This window comes from Staurois parvus, unplaced genomic scaffold (assembly GCF_062004578.1).
Source record: "Staurois parvus isolate SC_StPar_1 unplaced genomic scaffold, SC_StPar_1.0 ptg000006l, whole genome shotgun sequence".
Lineage (NCBI taxonomy): Eukaryota > Metazoa > Chordata > Amphibia > Anura > Ranidae > Staurois > Staurois parvus.
The window spans coordinates 12,768,232-12,788,188 of NW_028317802.1; the positions used below are offsets into that span (position 1 = coordinate 12,768,232).

At 41.0% G+C, this 19,957-nt stretch overlaps 1 protein-coding gene across 1 annotated transcript in view; it reads left to right on the plus strand.

Moving 5' to 3' along the window:
- Nucleotides 1–19,957, plus strand: part of LOC149474352 (uncharacterized) — a 66,419-nt gene that overhangs the window by 19,146 nt on the left and 27,316 nt on the right. The window contains exons 6-8 of the mRNA XM_089661620.1: nucleotides 2,757–2,968; nucleotides 11,528–11,605; nucleotides 15,970–16,123. Of these exons, the coding sequence (XP_089517746.1) occupies nucleotides 2,757–2,968; nucleotides 11,528–11,605; nucleotides 15,970–16,123 (444 nt within the window). The remainder of the gene's footprint in view (nucleotides 1–2,756; nucleotides 2,969–11,527; nucleotides 11,606–15,969; nucleotides 16,124–19,957) is intronic.

Sequence of the window (19,957 nt, forward strand, 5' to 3'; positions counted from 1 at the left end):
CTGCAATCTTTCTTGGTTTACCTGACCTTGGCTTGATATGAAGCAGTTCCCAAATTTTCCACTTCTTAATAAGTGATTGAAAAGTACAGACTGGCATATTCAAGGCTTTGGATATCTTTTTATAGTCTTTTTTTTCTTTATAAAGATTACCTTGTTAAGCAGGTCTTTTTACAGTTCTTTTCTGCTCCCCATGGCTCAGTATCTAGCATGATCAGCGCATCCATGTGAGAGCTAACAAACTCATTGACTATTTATTCACAGACACTAATTACAATTTAAAAAGCCACAGCTGTAGGAAACTAACCTTTAATTGCCATTTTAACCTGTGTGTGTCACATTGTGTGTCTGTACCAAGGCCAAACATTCCAGGGTATGAAAACTTTTCATCAGGGCAATTTGGGTGATTTCTGTTATCATGATTTTTAAAAGGATCCAAACAACTATGTGATAATAAATGGCTTCACATGATCACTATCCTTAAACAAGAGACAGTTTTTGGCATGATCAGTCATATTTTCCATATCATTGCCTACATTTCACAATTTCTGCCAGGGTATGCAAACTTTTGAGCACAGCTGTATCTGGCTGAATCTAAGATGTTTTATGCAAGGGGAAGGACCATTTGACCCGTCTGAAAATAATTCTCAATATTTTTAAAACAAAGATCCCTAAGCTGGCCATAAATGGGTTGAAATTAGGCCGGTTCAGCAGGGACTGTCCGAGTTTTGATCCATGTATGGGCAGGGAGGTTGTACAGAAGTCGATCTACTGATTGACTGACTTATGTACAACCACCCTGTCAAATTTTCCCCACTCGATCAGTGCTGCAGGCTATAGCCTGCAACACTGATCAGTGTACTCTGAATGTGGGGATGGCTCCCTGCTTTCAGAATACAATAGCTCAGTGGGGAGAATTCCTCCATGCACAATGAGTGCTTGGATGGTGGAATCATGTCAGTTTTTTTGTTGAATGAAAAAAACTGTATCAACCATGATTATATGAACCAGACTGCAAACGTACCTCATCCCTAATACATCATATGAGAAAACACAAAAAACTAATGGGACTTTACTGGTAAAAAAAGTGGAAAACCTCATGTTACTGTATAAAACATGTTTATTGAAACACATCTTCAAAACATTTTTCATAAAAACAGTATTTAGCTAGTCAGCCCAATAAATCACAGTATTATGTATTATGACATCTAAGTCCTCCAGAGGTCAACGTGTTTAGCTTATTAGCTGCCTCAGGACACCAAAAGATTGGAGGCAAAGAAGTCCAATGTTCTAAATGTCAACAGGAGCGGTGATAGGGCAGCAGCATCCACACAGTGGTCAAAAGATGGTCATGGATGAACATCCATGCACAAGGCCACCTCCCCTCGTGCCCAATGAAATCAAACCTGACAAAAGAGGCAGACAGCAAATCTATCCACGTGCCGATGTCCTTGACATGTAATGCATCCTATACATATGTTCCACAAAGTAATCTGGTTATCCCATCACAAAGGTAGATGTAAGAAAGGTCCACCATCGGACACTAATTGTGCCTTATCAATAGATTGCTTTAATGTCCAGTAACTCTTCTGTGTCAGTCAATAAGATCATCCACATAAGGTTCCTATAATACACCGTATAGTGTCAATCACCCTCTGCCTGTGTCTTTCCCCGCTGGCGGACTTCTTTGCCTCCAATTTTTCAGGGTCCTGAGGAAGCTAATAAGCGAAACGCGTCGACCTCTGGAGGACTTAGATGTCATAATACATAATGCTGTGATTTATTGAGCTGACTAGCCAAATACTGTTTTTATGTAAAATGTTTGGAAGATGTGTTTCAATAAACATGTTTTATACAGTAACATGAGGTTGTCCGCTTTTTGTACCAGTAAAGTCCCATTAGTTTTTTGTGTTTTCTCAGATGTATCATCCATGAATAGACTTAAAGTGATACTAAACCCAGGCTCTACATTCACTATATTTGGTCTCCCATAGTACACAGAACATGGAAATGCAATTATTTCAGTAAATATATACTGCTAAATACCTTTTCTCATCAGCAGTTGGAGCAGTCTTGTGACTTCAGCAGAGCACTGGTTAAAGCTTGTAGGAGGAGTTTTCTTTCTGCTCTAGGACAGGGATAGGCAACCTGCGGCTCTCCAGCTGTTGCAGGACTACAAGTTCCATCATGCCTCTGCAAGTCATAGCTGTAACTGTCAGTTTTGTAATGTTGCAATGCCTCAAGGGAAATGTAGTTCCACAATAGCTAGAGAGCCACAGGTTGCCTACCTCTGCTCAAGGAGGATGTGAAAGTCCTGACCCTCTGTCTGGACAGTGCTGATTGGCCCTGTGCTGATCACATGCACTCTCCCAAGAAAAAAAACTTCTCTAGCAATTCACACCAAACTGAGCAGGTGCATGTGTCTATGGACTCAGTCTGTATCAGGTGGACATTTCAACAAGAGGAGGTACAGAGAAGAAAAGATCAAACAGACTTTTTGCACAATGCAAAGGATTAACCCCTTAGGTACCACAGTGAGTATAACAAACATGCTTTACTGCATATACAGACTAATAATATATGTTGTGGGTTTAGTAACACTTTAATCTAGTGTGTTGCCTTTGTAAATCAAGCCTATAATATGCCAGTTTTTATTGTAGCTGCATGTTTTATTTTTGTGAATTCTTTTGATAAACTATGATGTGTACATAACGAGTGGAGCTCTGGATATAAATCAAAATATTCTGCTGTATTTGCAGAACTGTCTGGGAAGGAGATTGTGTCTGCTCTGTCGGTTGCTGATCGGGTTAGAGGACTATCAAAAAAAGTCTCTGCAAATATCTGGAATCCTGAAGAAGCTGCTCACAAGCTGAGAGGCCAAATTAAGAACCAGAGATCCAAACTAATGGCAGATAGTGCTCTGGAAGAGAGTGCAGTGAGACAGCTAGCGGAAACTGTAAAAGAATTGCAGGTAACAAACATTTCTAAACTGACCTTCTCTTAATGATTCTATTGATGAAAGCCCCTGGTAACTATTTTATTTAGCATAAAATGTCTCATGACATGAGTCATTTTTGTAAAACTGATAGGGAAACCAGGTAGATTTCTAACATCATTCAGAGCCTTTACCACAACGCAAATGTGATGCAGGTGAATGTTCAACCTTAATATGTAAAACATTTAAAGTGAATGTACGACTAGGAAATTTGAGGTCTCTGCTTTTCAAAAATCTGGACCTTCTACCTGTACATTAAAGAAGGTGTAGTAATATACGGTACATGATGCCCCAAGGGAGTAAGGTTGATTCCACATAAATGTCTATGTTGGCACCCTTACTGGGCACCAAGTTTGAAAAAAGATCTATACCTGGCAGCTTTGCATCTTGATAGGCATGTGAGCAGTTATCATCAAGGCATGCTCTCTGCTCCATACCAGGGGAATATCAGCCTGCACCCCATAATAAAAGTAGAAGAATTGTCTTTTTTTAATTCATAAATATAGTACATACATAGTAAATATAGTACCTTCATGCTAGCACCAGCAGGAGGACAGCATGGCATGAACAGGACCAGGACAAGGGGTGGGCAGGAGTGATGGCTGCTGTGGGTGCTGTGGTATCATGTGAGGTGGGGAGCACTGCATGTAGAGTTCCTACCTACAAGCTGACAGAAGTACTAGAAGAGGGTGAATTTTTGTTTAGGGAGAACTTGGGCTGGCAAAGGGAATTTATGCTTGGGAGTAAGCATTCAGATTAGTGCTCAAATGTTTTGGGGGAGGGGATTTTTGCTGACACATAATGCTCATACATTTTGGGGAGGGGGGGCACTATTTGGCATCTTTGCCCTGGGTGCTAGATGACCTTGTCCCAGCACTGGGCGTGAAGCTCCAGCATATGCTTTGCTGGTAATCACAGACTTGTCCAACACAGTCACCCTACCAGATTTGAAGTGAAGGAGTAATATGTATGTCAGAGAAGACAGGTTTAGCTGCTGTCTTCAAGACCTTTTGTGGGGACACTAGGGCACATTTTGTATGAGTGATAAAGGGGGCACAGAGTGGGTATGGTCATCCAGAAGTTTCAAGCGTGGAAAAAAATATCCTAGAAACACGTGACCCCATGACTAAGGTGTTTATGGGCATGGGTCTAGAGCAGCATTTCTCAATGCTTTTACCCCAAAGAAACTCTTGTAATGATTCCTAGGTCTCAGGGAACCCTTGCAAAAACCAATTCAAAGTGGTGAGTGGGGAAATGTCCTTTACATGGGTGGCTAGTTGGAAGTAGAATGTGGTCAGCATGGCCCTATAACAGACAGCTTAAAAAGATAATTGGGTTCAAGCAGTTGGCTCTGCCAAGTGGTGTTGACCCAGGAATATTGAAGGCACCATCAAGTAAGAGGTCAATCAACCACAACTCAAGAAATCCCTGGCAGCCTCTGGAGGAACCTCAGGGTTCCATGGAACCCTGGTTGAGAACAGCTAGTCTAGAAAGTCTAAAGAACTATGTTAGGCTATTTTATGTATAACTCATATTTTAAGCTTACTGGCTCTTTAACAGGAATTTTCATAACAACGCCTTTAAGATACAGCAACACACAGGGAGGCCACCTCTCCCCTTTAACTTTGCATATCACAATATAATATCCATGTTTTGTTTTTTCTTGCAGCCAGTTGCAGGTTGCACTAATGATTAGTGTTCATGTGTTTAATTAGGAACATTGTGTATAAGATCATAAAGCTCTGTATCTCTGCTTGGTCTGGTGGTGCCCCTCAGGGAGACATTGTTTCTAGACAAAGGCTGTAAAGGTGGATTACCATGGCAACAGTATTCAGGAGAAAGGGAAATGGCACACAAGAACTGCTTTACTTGAAAGGTGCCATCCTACTTACATAAGTTAAACAGACTTTTCAATACTCAGGCTGTTCTTCTTTTATAAACTCTAATTACTCTCTATAGAACCCCATGCTAGCATCACATAGAATGGCAAACAAAGTCCAGGATAACACAATACATGTTTTAATTGTGGAGGAGAAGTAAATGCTTTATATTTACTTTGAAAATAATGCATGTTATTCTTAAACATTAACAGTTAACCTACAATGTTGAACAGAGTAGCAATAAAACAAGATAGCGATTCATTAAAGGGGAACTAAATTTGCCACGTTCCTTAGAGTATTTGCAATAATGTGTAAGTATGCTGGGCTCCAAATAACACAAAAAAGAAGAAATGCCAAAGGCGCACAGAACAGACCCTGAAGTCAGATCTCTTATCATGCACAATTAGCGCCATCAACTATGAAACACAAGGAGGTGTTAGCAAGAGGTCTATGAAAGTAAAAAACACATATACAAAATAACAATGTATAAAACTATCAAACAATATGTTTCAAAGTAAGTAACACATCCTTAAGGTCATGCTGTGTGCTAAATACTAATCCACTGTTACTAGCTAAGAGCTGTGCTGCCATTTGAAACTGGATTGGGAGATCAAAAAATGCAGAAAACATAGACCGAGAAGAGTGCAAGACAACCTCTTAGCAAAACAAAGCTTTATTAGATTAGGCACACATAAAAGCAAATACAGTTGGAATTGCACTCAGGAGCATATGGGGAGTAATCAGGATACTATACCAGAGTGTGTCCCGGATGGTTGGGCGTAACACACAGTCTAGAGCCTATGTTGGATGCAGGGGCGGACTGACAACTCATTTTAGAGCACTGCTGCTGCACAGAGGAGTGAAGGAGGCTACTTGAGACACTTCTACACAGAAGGTTACTGCTCCTTCCTGCTCAGATCACAAAGAATTCTGGGACTCATTTTTGGAGAGAAAAATCCTCCCCTTCATCAGCCAACAGCATATCCTCCCCCATTCCTGGTCTTCTATCACACAAACATTCTTTATTAAAAAAAAAGTCCCTTGTAAGTCCTTTGTCAATCATAATAGTTACATAGCTACACTGGCTGAAAAAAAGACAAAAGCCCATCTATTTCAACCATATATATATAAAAAGTTATAATCCTACACCCACAGTTGATCCAGAGAAAGGCAAAAAAAAAAACAGCAAAGCATGATATAATTTGCTCCTGCAGGGGATGAAATTCCTTCCTGATCCCTTCAAAGGCAATAAGATATTCCCTGGATCAACTTTACCTATAAATATTAATATCCATTAATATATTAATTATATTATTGTTATATTATGTGTATCTAGGAATTAATCGAGCCCTTTTTTAAAGCAATCTACTGAGTTGGCCAGAACTAACTCTTGAGAGAGTCTATTCCACATTTTCACAGCTCTTACTGTGAAGAAACTTTTCTGTATATTGGATTGAATCTCTTTTCCTCCAGACGCAGAGTGCTCCTTGTCCTTTGTGATGACCTCAAGGTGAATAACACTGCACTGAGTTCACTATATGAACCACTGATGTATTTATACATGTTGACCATATCCCCCCTTAATCTGCTCTTCTCAAAAGAGAATAAATTCAGTTCCTCTAATTTTTCCTCATTGCTGAGCTCCTCCATGCCTCTTATCAGTTTGGTTGCCCTTCTCTGCATTTTTTCCAGTTCCCCAATATTCTTTTTGTGAATTGGTGCCCAAAACTGAACTGCCTCTTCCAGATGAGGTGTTATTAATGATTTGTACAGGGATAAAATGATATCTCTCTCTATGGAGTCTATACCTCTTTTTATACAAGAGAGGATTTTGCTTGCTTTAGAAACCTCAGCTTGGCATTGCATGCCATTATTAAGCTTATGATCTACCAGAACTCCCATATCCTTCTCCACCATTGATTCCCCCAGTTGTACTCCCCCTAGTATGTATGATGCATGCATATTCTTAGTCCCCAGGTGCATAACCTTACATTTATCAACATTAAACCTCATTTGCCACACAGTTGCCGAATTAAACAGTGCATTGAGGTCAACTTGTAAATTGGAGACATCCTGAAAAGCTTGGTGTCATCAAAGACTAAAACTGTATTTTTAATCCCAAACCGTATATCGTTTATAAATATATTAAAAAGTAAGGGTCCCAACATGAACCTTGGGGTACACCACTGGCAACCCCAGACCATTCAGAGCATGAATCATTAACCAATACTCTCTGAATTTGGTCTTTTAGCCAGTTTTCTATCCATTTACATACAGATTTTTTGAAGCCTGTAGACTTTACCTTACACAATAGCAGTGTGTGGGGAACTGTGTCAAACATTTTTTGCAAAATATAAGTATACCATGTCCACTGCCACCCCTCTCTCCAAGGTTTTGCTCACTTCCTCATAAAAAGAAATCAGATTTGTTTGACAACTTCTGTCTTTCATGAATCCATGCTGTCTGCTACTTAAAATATGTTTTTCCAGCAAGAACTCATCTATGTGGTCTTTTATTAAAGTCTCCAGTATCTTCCTAACTATAAAAGTTAAACTAACAGGTCTTTAATTACTTGGTAAAGATTTTGATCCCTTTTTAAATATTGGCACCACATTGACCTTTACGCCAATCCAGTGGTACTATGCTAGTCATTAAAGAGTCCCTAAAAATTAGAAACAATGGCTTTGAAATGACAGAGCTCAATTCTTTAAGGACCCATGGATGTATGCCATCCAGTCCAGGTGCTTTATTCACCTTTATACAGTCTAAATATTTCTGGATCATATCAATTGTGAGCCAATGTGGATCATCTGGAGCTGTGTCTATACCATGCCCATTACAGACAAGAGCTCCCCCATGCTCCTTTGTATACACAGAGCTGAAGAAGGTGTTTAATAAATTTGTCTTCTCTTTGTTCCAAGTCACCCACTCTAGATTATTTTGTAAAGGGCCCACATGCTTAGACCTGACCTTTTTACTATTCATATATTTTAAGAATTTTGGGGGGGTTGTCCTTCTCTATCTTTTGCAATCTGTCATTTGTTTTAAATTTTGCAGCCTTGTTTTCCTTTTTACATATTCTGTTATATTCTTTGTAATGTTTAACGATGATAGCATTCCTTCATTTTTATATTTTATAAAAACTTTTTTTATTATTTATAGCTTTTTTAACTTTGGCCGTAAGCCACATAGGTTTCATTATTAGCCTTTTAAACTTGTTGCTTATGGGAATTTATTTTGCAGTGTGTTCACATACAGTCTTTTTTAAAAACTCCCATTTATGTCCTGTGTTCACCGATACCAATATTCCCTCCCAGTGTAAGTCTGGAGAGCAGCTCTCAGCCTTTTAAAATGAGCTCTCTTAAAGTTGAGTGTTTTTACTTTTCCCATATGTGCTTGTTGTTTACAGCTAACAATAAATGAAATCATGTTATGGTCACTGTTACCCAGATTTTCTTTTATATGGACATTAGTAATAGGCTCTGCTTAGTTTGAGATTATCAGGTCCAGCAGAGCATCATCCCTAGTTGGGACCTCTATGAACTGTACCATAAAATTGTCCTGTAGCAGGTTTACAAATTTTTACCCTTTAACTGTTCCTGCAGTATCATTACTCCAGTCAATTTCTGGGTTGTTAAAATCCCCCATTATTAGCACTGTCCCAGCCCTTGAAACCTTTTAGATGTGTCTCCACCTGCTCATTAACACTGGGTGGCCTAAAACAAACTCCAATGATTACCTTTGTAGTACACACCCCTGTGTGCAGTACCCACCCATAATGCTTCGGCCTCATCACATTCTCCATCAACTAGGTCCTCTTTCACACTCACTTTGAGATCATTTCTCACATAGAGAAAGACACCACCAGCTTTTCTTTTTACCCTGTCTCTCCAAAAGAGAACATAGCCAGGAATATTAATGGCCCAGTCATGTGAAGAATGAAGCCAAGATTCAGCAATACCAATTAAATCATAGTTCTCTTGATGCACCAAAGCTTTCAACTCACCTATTTTGCTTGGCAGACTTCTAGCATTGGTGAACAAACACTTTAATTCATTGACACCTTTTGCACACTTATGTTGCATGTTTTTTTATTTTTGTACAAATGGTACCAATTTTAATGGTTGTTTGTAACACGGGAACCTTCTTATCACCTGCCATAGCCATTTCCCCATTCCACCTACTAATAAGGACTGACCCCTGTCTGATCTGTCTGCCCCATTATAATCTCCCCTCATAAGCTCCCCTCTTGATCCTATTTTAAATACTCCTCCAGCCGTCCCATAAACCTCTCCCCCAGCACAGCAGACCCCCTTCCATTTAGGTGCAAACCATCTCTAGCATATAGGTTGCACCCCAATGAAAAGTCAGGCCAGTGCTTTAGAAAACTAAATCCTTCCCTCTTACACCAGGTCTTTAGCTGTGAATTCAGTTCTCTAAACTCCCCCTGTCTTTCCTGTGTTGCGCTTGGCACAGGGAATATTTCAGAAAATATCACCCTGGAGGTCCTTCCCTTCAATTTGCAGCCTAGTTCTTTAAACTGATTCTTAAGGAGACTCCATCTTCCATGTATTATGCCATTGATTCCAACAATGCCCAGCCCCTCCCAGTAATTTATCAACCCGGTCCACCACATGCAGAACCCTGGCACCAGAGAGACAGCAAACCATTCAGTTAAGGCGATCTTGGCAACAAATTATCCTATCAGACCTTCTGATTATAGAATTCCCTATTACCACCAACTGTCTAGGCCTTCCTGCACTACCCTCACCACCCCTCCCAGATGGTCTGCCCTCCCGGCTGTTAGGGATAGCAGTGACATCTTCAGTCAACTTAGCAAATCTGTTTGGGTGCTCAAACCCAAGGCTGACCTTTTCTGTGAGCCCATACCACTCCCTCTTGCTACAGTAATCCATATTCCTACCTGATAATTCTGACTAGCCCCTCCACCCTCCACATAAATCCCATTAGCTACCTGCTCAGAGAGCAGAAAACCCCTTTCAAGGTTGTTGGTTCTGCCCAGTGTTGCAACTCGCTCCACCAGATCTCTAATGTGAGGTTCCAGAAGGGCAATCCGCTCACATCTGTCGCAGCGGAATCCATCCTGTTCCATTGTTTCATACATGCAGCACACTGTGCACTGCACAAACCTTCAGCCCTGCTAGCACTCATTATCCCAGTTACAATAAGAAACTTCAGATGTCACTTACAGATTAGAAGACTCCTGTTAAAATCTCCTGTTTTTAACTCCACTTCATCAAAGCTCCACTTGATCAAAGTCCAGCAAGTAAAATACAGGCAATCTCAAGAATGAGAAGGCTCAGAGTGAGCTCTACAGAAAGTTACATAATACCTGTAGCACTTGTGGGCAATTAACCCCTCCCCTTAATTAGCAGACTGAAGGAAGGAAAGGGAAAAAAATGCTATTTAAAAAGTGACAGAAAAGATGATTTTAAAAAGTAAAAGCTGCTAGCAAGACCCCAAAAGAAGAAAATAAAATGATACAAGCACCAGCAATCACCAGAAATCAAAAGCAAAACTGTTTTTTACTCTCCACTCAAATATCCCACTCTTTTTAGCTTCCAGCCAGCAAAATATGCCAGGCACAAATGTGTGCTCTACAGAAAGTTATATAGTAACTGGAGCACCTGTAGCCAATTAACCCCTCCCCTTAATTATGCTTGCTGCCCGACAACTTGCCATAAAAAAATCCTGATGATCCTGCATATATATACTGATAGTATAACTAGTCAAATGACAGCTTCCCGAGCTGTCGTCAGCTATATAAGGGAAGGGGTAGGAATAGTGGTGACATCATTGCCCAACTATATCCAGTGGTGTCACTGCTATCCCCGCCCCCTTTGCTTACTCGCCATGGATTACTGGTGACATCATCAGTTCCTAATAATGCAGCAGGTACAAGCACTCATTGCTTCCTTAGACATCAGTGACAGTGGAAGCTATCATATCTAGAAGCAGTAGAAATACAACTTCCATATATGATGCTCAGCTTCTGCTGAACAGGGGGCTGTAAGGGCAGAAATGTGGGCGTTCGTCCTTTGGCTCACCTCTATTCGAAAGAAACTGCCTTGAATAGGGTTGAATGCACTACTGGAGTTACATCACAATTTTTGATATCTGAACCAGACTAACTATGTAACATGAGATGTATAGTAATGCATGAAATGAACTCCAATAGGTTGTGGTGCACTAAAAAAATGATTTAAAACGATTTTTGCAGTGCAGTGGTAGCCTATACAGTAAGACCACAATGCATCATAGCTAGGCCTGTAACCCCACTTTTCTTTACTGCTGGTAATCAGTATGGTTACCTCCCCAACCTAACATTGTGATCGGTCACTGCCTGCCATGTTGCAGCTTTTTATGATCAAAGCTTCAGACAGTGAGACTCCAGTATAAGACATTTAACTGGCGATGGTTCTTGTTCATGGTCTGGCGATGGTTCTTGTTCATGGTCTGGCGATGGTTCTTGTTAGATTGCCTAAGACAATGATTTCTCTGCTTTGAGAGCTTGTATTCCCCGCACACTAGGATTAGTGATTATTGAGGAAATAACTCACCTTGTTCTTAGTTGCAGCATATCAAGTAATGGCAAAAAAAAATGCTCATTCTTTTAATATTCCATTCTGTGCAGATGGTGAAAAAACTAAGTTGGAAAGAAAAGAGAGAATTATCAAAAAAGCTTGGAGAAAAGAAAAGATGCCATCACGAGGTGAGGAGATGAAAAAAAGATACTAAAAAAAGATTCTAACATTATTCTCTCTCCTTAGTTTTCTTTCTGTAGCTCCCTCCATTTTTTGGCAGCTTTTCAAAATACTACTATGTTTAATATCTAAATTTCTTCCAGCTTAGATTAGCAGCAATTGTGCAGCCAGAATTTGGGTAGGACAATGGTGACATCATAGGAAATGCTATATAGTGTGCTCTTCAGGACTCTGTAGTGCTGCAGATAGTAAGACAGACGGGGGCAGCAATTATCAGAATGACTGTTCTCAGGCAGGGGCTGGAGGTAGGCAGGTACCTCTATCAGAGGAAATAAGTGTGCTGACTTCCAAAGGGGATGCTGAGAAATGATCCAGGTCTCTCTTACCTGTCCAGAGGCTGCTAGGCCCAGACACCAGCTCCAAGCACACCGTCAAAAACACAAGCTCAGTCTAGGAGATGTATTTTTGTAGATGTATTGCAGTACTTAACAAGAGAGAGGGATGAAAATGCAGGATACTGCAGAAAGCAAAACAGGTACAGGAGGACAGATTCTCAAGCACAAATCCTTTAGCAGCATGCTAAGGCCTAACAACAGCTCTTTTAATAGACCAGCTGCTTACCAGGGGCAGCAGCCCAAGGAGAATGACTGCTAAACAAGCCTCTCAAACATTTATCTCCTTCCCAACCACCTTTTGGGTGCCCCCTACCAGGGATTGACTGAGATGATATGAATATTTTTAACTCAGTGACCGACTCTCCTGCCAGAGGCAGACAGGATCAGTCAATCACCAAGCTTAGAGAAACCTGGCTAGACCTAGAAAATAGATTATTACTCCACTGAGTACAGCAGAGCCAAAAACTACATTTAGCCCTGCAAAAGGTAAACCATGAAGCAACACACTGAGGCAAATGGGTTTGGCTTACTGTTAGTGGGCATGGCTAATAGGCATGGTTTTATCTCCAGTAATTTGTTCAAGAAAAGGGCTGCTATAAAAAAATGGTTTTTCAAGCGCAAAATGTTTTTATTAATTTGTTCAGTTGCAGGATACCCACCCCTACCTGTCATCCACTGTTACTGATCATGAGACTGACAGAGACTCCATCTATAAAAAGCCTGTCCCAAACTGTTTGCATCAGACTTTCTCAACCTTTTAAACATGGAGGAACCCTTGAAATAACTTTCCAGTATTAGGGAACCTCTGCTAATGATTAGTATATCGTATCTACAACTCACAGTACATTAGCGTGATTTCCCTTTGGAAGAATGCTCCCTATATACCGGATATGGTCATTGAGAAGAATCCCCCCTTACAGATTGCTATAAAAAATTACTGGTGTTAGTGGTTACCTATTTAGGGGGAAGAAATTGCCCATCTTTCAAGGAACCCCTAGCAACCTCCGGAGAAACTCTAGTTGAGAAAGGCTGGTTTGCATATAACAAAGGGCTCTCAGAAACTATTCAGATGTTACAAAAGGTTGTCAGAGACTGCTCACTTACAAGAGACTTTCCAAAACTGCTCACTTACAAGAGACTGCTCCCATGAAACAAAAGACTGCCAGAGACTGCTCACATGTAACAAAAGACTGCCAGAGACTGCTCACATGTAACAAAAGACTGCCAGAGACTGCTGACAGAGCTCTTACAAAAGGTAAATTAATCAGTATTCGGAATCCCAAATCAATACAAATTATATAAACCAAACTTGTGTAAAAATCAAATAGTCCAAAAAAGTCACACTTTCACCCTTGAAAGTGAATAATATAAAAAAACCTTTTTTGTGTCAGTCAATGCGTATAATAAAATAATAAAGTCCAAAATAAATTAATCCTCTGTGTCCAATTTCAATATTCCCATAAATCCAGATCAGATGAGTACCTCAAAAAATTGAAACTAAAATAGTGTATTAACTCAATAAAATTGGTATATACTTTGCCAACCAATAAGTATATACTTATAACAAATACGTGCAAAAACAAACCAAGATTCAAAACGTGAGTAACACATGAATCGTGAGATCACTCTGTGTACACTATAAAAATAAATAAATATAAATAAATGTGACAAACAGTGTACACTCATAAACCAAAAATAAATAAATAACTCAACTAAAATAAAATAAATAAATAAAATAATAAAGTATAATAAAGGTGAACACTCTGTGAACACTTATATAGGGCACAAATGCATACAATTACCCTCTCAAGAGTAATTTCAAGCCTTAACAAAAAACACTCAGGTGTTGTAGTCACTTCTCAGACTCCTACTCCAGAATGCTGCGTATGGGGTTCCAATCCTTAAGGGAAGCCCTTATCACTCCATCATCCTCATGCAATTAGAGAGAAAAGCCCATGTAGCACAGTGTAGTGGGTAATTAAACATTTAATATTCATGCTTACATTGAGGATAGTATAAAACATCAATATGTGCCCATGACTCAGCCTGAGCAGCTTCCTGGAACGTTATTCAAGATTTTCCAATAGTCAAAATGGCCGCTCAGCCACTTCCGGTTTGTGGAATTACACCAGACTTCACGTCCTCTGATGCGTTTCATCACTTCTGGACTTCTTCTGAAGGATACAGACGTCTGGACAGCGGTTCCTCTTATCGTGACCTGCCTCATTGGCAGGAAGACGGAATGGCATTAGGGGTGATTAAGAGAATATAATGTTTACATATAGTATTGGTTTAGATCAGGCATGTCCAAAGTCCGGCCCGCGGGCCATTTACGGCCCGGGGGTCGGTTTAATACGGCCCTCTAACAGCCCTCCCTGCTCTGTGTAATGTGGCCCTCCCACGGCCCTCCCTTCTATGGCAGACAGTCTTCTGCTTGAGAGCAGAGGGCAGTGCGCATGCCTGACTGCAGCGCGTTCTCCCTGGTCTGTGTAAATGCGGCTGTCGCACGGCCCTCCCTTCTGTGGCAGACAGTCTTCTGCTTGAGAGCAGTGCGCATGCGTGACTGCGCCGCGCTGGGAGCGACAGAAGGCAGTGATGTCAGGGCCGGGCTTCCAGCGTGAAGTGTGTTTCTCTTCCCCTCCCGGCTGCCGAGCAGAGACTTCAGCTCCAGCTACCTTTTTCACCCTTCACATTAGTGCAGGTAAGTTTTTTAAAATTTATTTTCAATACATTGTGAAAACTCAGCTGTCAGTTGATCTTAATGTTATGAAATGAAAAGTATGTCGTTTGCAATTAACTTGGCATAAAATAATTTATCTGCATTTAATTGTAATGGTTCAAAGAATGTTCGGAAAAATGTTCGGCCCTCCACCATGTTCACTTCATCCAATCTGGCCCTCTTTGAAAAAAGTTTGGACACCCCTGGTTTAGATGAAGGATGTGTAGGTAATATAAGTATTATATAATAATATGTATATAGGGGTATTATAATAACCATGTTTCATGTATTTATATTTATGTATTTATTTTTAGTACTTGTAATTGTTTTATGTTGGTGGAATATGTCCCCAGAATGCAGGCTTTTGTCACAGTTTATTATTAGAGTGTAGAATTATCCGTGGTGACAAGGTATTATTATTAACAATATGATCCTATATCGTTGCCTTAGTTATCCCTAATAGTGGGGGTTTATGATGTATGCTGCACCCGTTTGTCCAGTATGCCCTGAAAGAACATGGCGGTTTCGACTTCCTGCCAATGAGGCAGGTCACGATAAGAGGAACCGCCGTCCAGACGTCTGTATTCCTTAAAAAGGGTATTTTTATCAGTAGTGTGTAGGACCACATGATGCCTGAATACAGTACTGCTCTAAAACCCTTCCTGAGTGCTTGTGAACACCCTTTCCCAAGTTTTAATGAATACCCGTCCCAATGTGCTTGTGAATACCTCTCCCTGGGTAATTGTGAGCCCCCCCCTTTCTGAGTACTTGTGAACACCCATTTATGAGTACTTGTGAAAACCCCTTGAAACACCCCTTCCAAATACATGAGCACCCCTTTATGAGTATTGTGAGCACCCCCTTTCTGAGTGCTTGTGAGCACCCCTTTCTGAGTATTTATAAGCACTATAGCATCAAAAAGCTGTATTTATCATTTTATCCCCATTCACTATTACGTCTATTGATCATTTTCTCATTGAAATGTTCAGTTTATACATGTAACATATAATTATTTTTCCATTTCATTAAATAGTTGTTTGACAATTACTTACAATTCATAAAACCTCACAGTTATCAAGGTGGTCAATAGGTAGTAATACTTTCAAGAGGAACAACCCCTGTTATAATTTCCTAGAAAAAAAATTTAAATAACAAAGAATTTCACGCTTGTAAACCTGATCTGTGCATTCAAATCTTTTGTGAACATTGGGAGTCTGGAGGCAGTGAAATAAGAACACCTAATATTATTCATCCATAGGAATGTCAGCACTGCATGTGCAGTAGGTTATCAGAAGACGTGAGAGAGTCTAAACTGGATTCATCTCCTCACCAACGGATTGTCCAGCTTATTAACCAGACTAGAAAGCAAGTGAATGAAGACAGTGAATTGAATGGAACAGACAAAGATTCAGGTATTATTTGGAGGCATAACTGGTGATTGTGGAACTGTGACTAGGGGTGGGTACGAGGGTTAGCTGCCCCGGGTGCAGTAGGGATTTGGGGGGGGTGGTTGTGCTAGAAGGGATGATTTGGAGGGGGGATCTTTACTAGGAGGTTGGAGATGTGTTAGGAAGGGGGATAGTGGGGGGGGGATTTCTGCTAGTTGGGATGATTGGAGGGATTTGTGCTAGGAGGGTTAATTTGGGGGGGGGGGATTAGTGCTAGCAGAGGGGATTTGGGGCGATTTGTGCTGGGGGGGGGGAATTTATGTGTAGAGGAGAAATTTGAGGAGTAGAGGATTTGTTCTAGGAAGGGGGATTTAGGGAGGGAGAGGATTTGACCTGGGAGAGGAGGATTTTTGTTTGGGGAGAATTTTGGCTTGCAAAGGGAATTTATGCTTAGGTGGTAAGTGAGATTAGTGCTTGATTTTTTTTGGGGGGGAGGAGGGAGGGAATTTTTACTGACACATAATGCTCATATATTTCCAGGGGTACGGCACCAATTGGCATCTTTACCCAGGGCGCTAGATGTACAATCTGCACCACTTTTTGAATGCATGAGAGACCCTTTCGCAATATACACTATATTGACATAAATATTGGGACACCCCTCCAAATCATTGGGTTCAGGTGTTCCAATCACCTCCATGGCCACAGGTGTATAAAATCAAGCACCTAGGCGTGCAGACTGCTTCTACAAACATTTGTGAAAGAACGGGTCACTTTCAGGAGCTCAGTGAATTCAAGCGTGGTACCGTGATAGATTGCCACCTGTGCAGTCCATCCTTGAAATTTCCTTGCTACTAAATATTCCACAGTCAGCTGTTAGTGGTGTTATACCAAAGTGGCAGCAACTGGGAACAACAGCAACTCAGCCACAAAGTGGTAGGCCACGTAAAATGACAGAGCGGGGTCAGCGCATGCTGAAGCACACAGTCTGCAGAATCAATAGCTAAAGACCTTCAAACTTCATGTGGCCTTCATATTACCACAACAAAAGTGCGCAGAGAGCTTCATGAAATGGATTTCAATGGCCGAGCAGCTGCATCCTAGCCTTACATCACTAAGCACAATGCAAAAGCGTTGGATGCAGTGTTGTAAAGCATGCCGCCACTAGACTCTAGAGCAGTGGAGGCGTGTTCTCTGGAGTGACGAATCACGCTTCTCTGTCTGGCAATCCAATGGACATGTCTGAGTTTGGCGACCAAGGGTAAAGGTTGGGGGGGGTTATGGTGTGGGGTTGTTTTTCAGGGGTTGGGCTTGGCCCCTTAGTTCCAGTGAAGGGAACTCTTAAGACATCAGCATACCAAGACATTTTGGACAATTTCATGCTTTCAACTTTGTGGGAACAGTTTGGGGATGGCCCCATCCTGTTCCAACATGACTGCGCACCAGTGCATAAAGCAAGGTCCATAAAGACATGGAGGAGCCAGTTTGGGGTGGGTCCTGACCTCAACGTGATAGAACACCTTTGAAATTAATTAGAGCAGAGACTGTGAGCCAGGCTTTCTCGCCCGACATCAGTGCCTGACAGCACAATGCACTTCTGGAAGAATGGTCAAACATTCCCATAGACACACTCCTAAACCTTCTGGACAGCCTTCCCAGAAGAGTTGAAGCTGTTATAGCTGCAAAGGGTGGGCCAACTCAATATTGAACCTTATGGACGAAGACTGCAATGCCATTAAAGTTCATGTGGCAATATAGTGTATGTCTGCTCCAGTTTTTATGAATTTTAGGGAGTGTCTTTGTTACATTCTGAGTGGAGAAATGAAAACAAATGTTATCTTTCTTGTGTAACCAACTAACCTATCAGCTCCCTATAATGGAGATGAACAAACTCAAATATGTTTGATTTTGAAGTTCAGTCTGGGTGACAACCATGGCTCCCTCCATAGATACAGTGGAGTGAGTCCGAGTAGCACCTGTACAGTAAGGAATTGTGTTACTCACAGGATCACCAAGTGAGAAAAAAGGGAGAAAGCCTAAAAAGCAACTAATGCTGCTACATTTTTCGTTCTGGGTTTAGATACACCTTAATTGTGCCTAAATATAAAAAAAAATTTTTTTTTGCCCAACCTACTATTCTGTACACGTCAATAATATAGTATTATTTGATGTATATACCTGCCACAAACACGGCTAATTCAAACAGAGTATCAGGCCTCATTTACACTGCACGATTAGCACAAACTGCACACACTGCAAATTCAAGTGGCAGGAATTTTCAGATTCCTCCAACTTGAATGCCAGGTCCCTGCAGTTAGGGACAGGTAATTGTGGCTGAATGCAGCCTGTCCGAGTACAGCCTTGATCATCAGGTAATGCTGGCAACTCTAACTCTAACTCTAGAGGCAAGGCATAATGAACATTTTCAAAGAAAGGGCTCTGTGCGATTTGTTGTCATTGGATACATGTCAAGACCTGCATGATGTGTCACACATTTGCGTAATTCTAGAGATTTGTGACTCCCAAAGCCTAATGAATATTGCGCCCTTACCTGACATATTAATCAAAATTTGGAATAAAGAAACATGATTTAACCCTTAGCATAAGTTCCGCTAGTGCTACTGCATGATCATGTGTTTTTATGCACATTTGTATGCATTTTCGTGCTTAATTTTTTATTTTTTTTACAAGGAAACTAGTTGTTAAGCATAAAACCCTGCCAAAAATTCATCAAAACACACAAGCATTTTCATGTTCTCTCAATGAAGTCTATGGGGCAAAAAACACATTATGGTTGATTTAAAAAAACTGGAGAGTGCAAAATCTGGTGCAGCTCTGCATGGAAGCCAATTGGCTTCTAACTTCAGCTTGTTCAATAGCTTTGACGATAAAACCTGGAAGTTGATTTGTTTCTGTGTAGAGCTGCACCAGATTTTGCACTATCCCATTTTTGTGAATCAACTCCACCATGAAGTCTATAGGGCCAAAAGGAAGCACCTGCACCTTTTCAAAAATCACTCTGCACCGTGTTGTATTTATGTAAACCGGCACCATAAAGAATAACATGTATTATTATACATTGCAATGCAATGAGAGAAGCAGGAGAAATTACATTAGAGTAAACAGGGCTTAAAGCCTGTTTTAAGCCTAGATATAAGATATCTAGTGTATGTAAAGGCAAAAAGATTTGGATTGAAGAAAGGTAAGACCTTTGTGAAGTTTTGTTGTTGTCTATGTCTCTGCTGGGGAGGTCACCTTCTATTTGTACTATGACCATAGTCACCGAGACAAAGTGATGGGAAATCCAAAATCATAGCTGTAGCACTACCCCCTCAGGGGTCGCTGAGTAATTTTTGGGTTCCCTGTCTTGCCTGAATCCACTCTGGAAGCCCACCCCCTGCTGACACCACCTTAAAGCTCTAGTCAGAGAAACCCTCTGGCTGCAACCACAAAACAGACTCACAGACAGTTTATATACAATTGATATCTACAGGTAAGCCTATATTAAGACTAACCTGCAGGTATAGTAAATATCTCCTTATCGTGCACAGTTGAGGTGATATTTGCTTTAGCAGCATCTGCTACATCACTGCGCTCTTAATGGAGGTCCTGCATTCCAGTGAGAGAGTTGTGCTGTTTGCACACACATGAGTGAAGTCATCGTGACCTGGCCATTCAAAAAGCTGGAGCCTGCGAACCCAAAAAGAAGACAGGGGGAAGAAGGAATCCCTGTCAGTGGTGACAGCATGCCCCTGGAGGGCTTTGTTTTGGGGTACGTCTGTCATAGTATGTGGTGCACTGTCAGGGCTCCGGGTATGACCAGAGGTGTGTGGACCGACACAGGGAAATGCAGGCTTC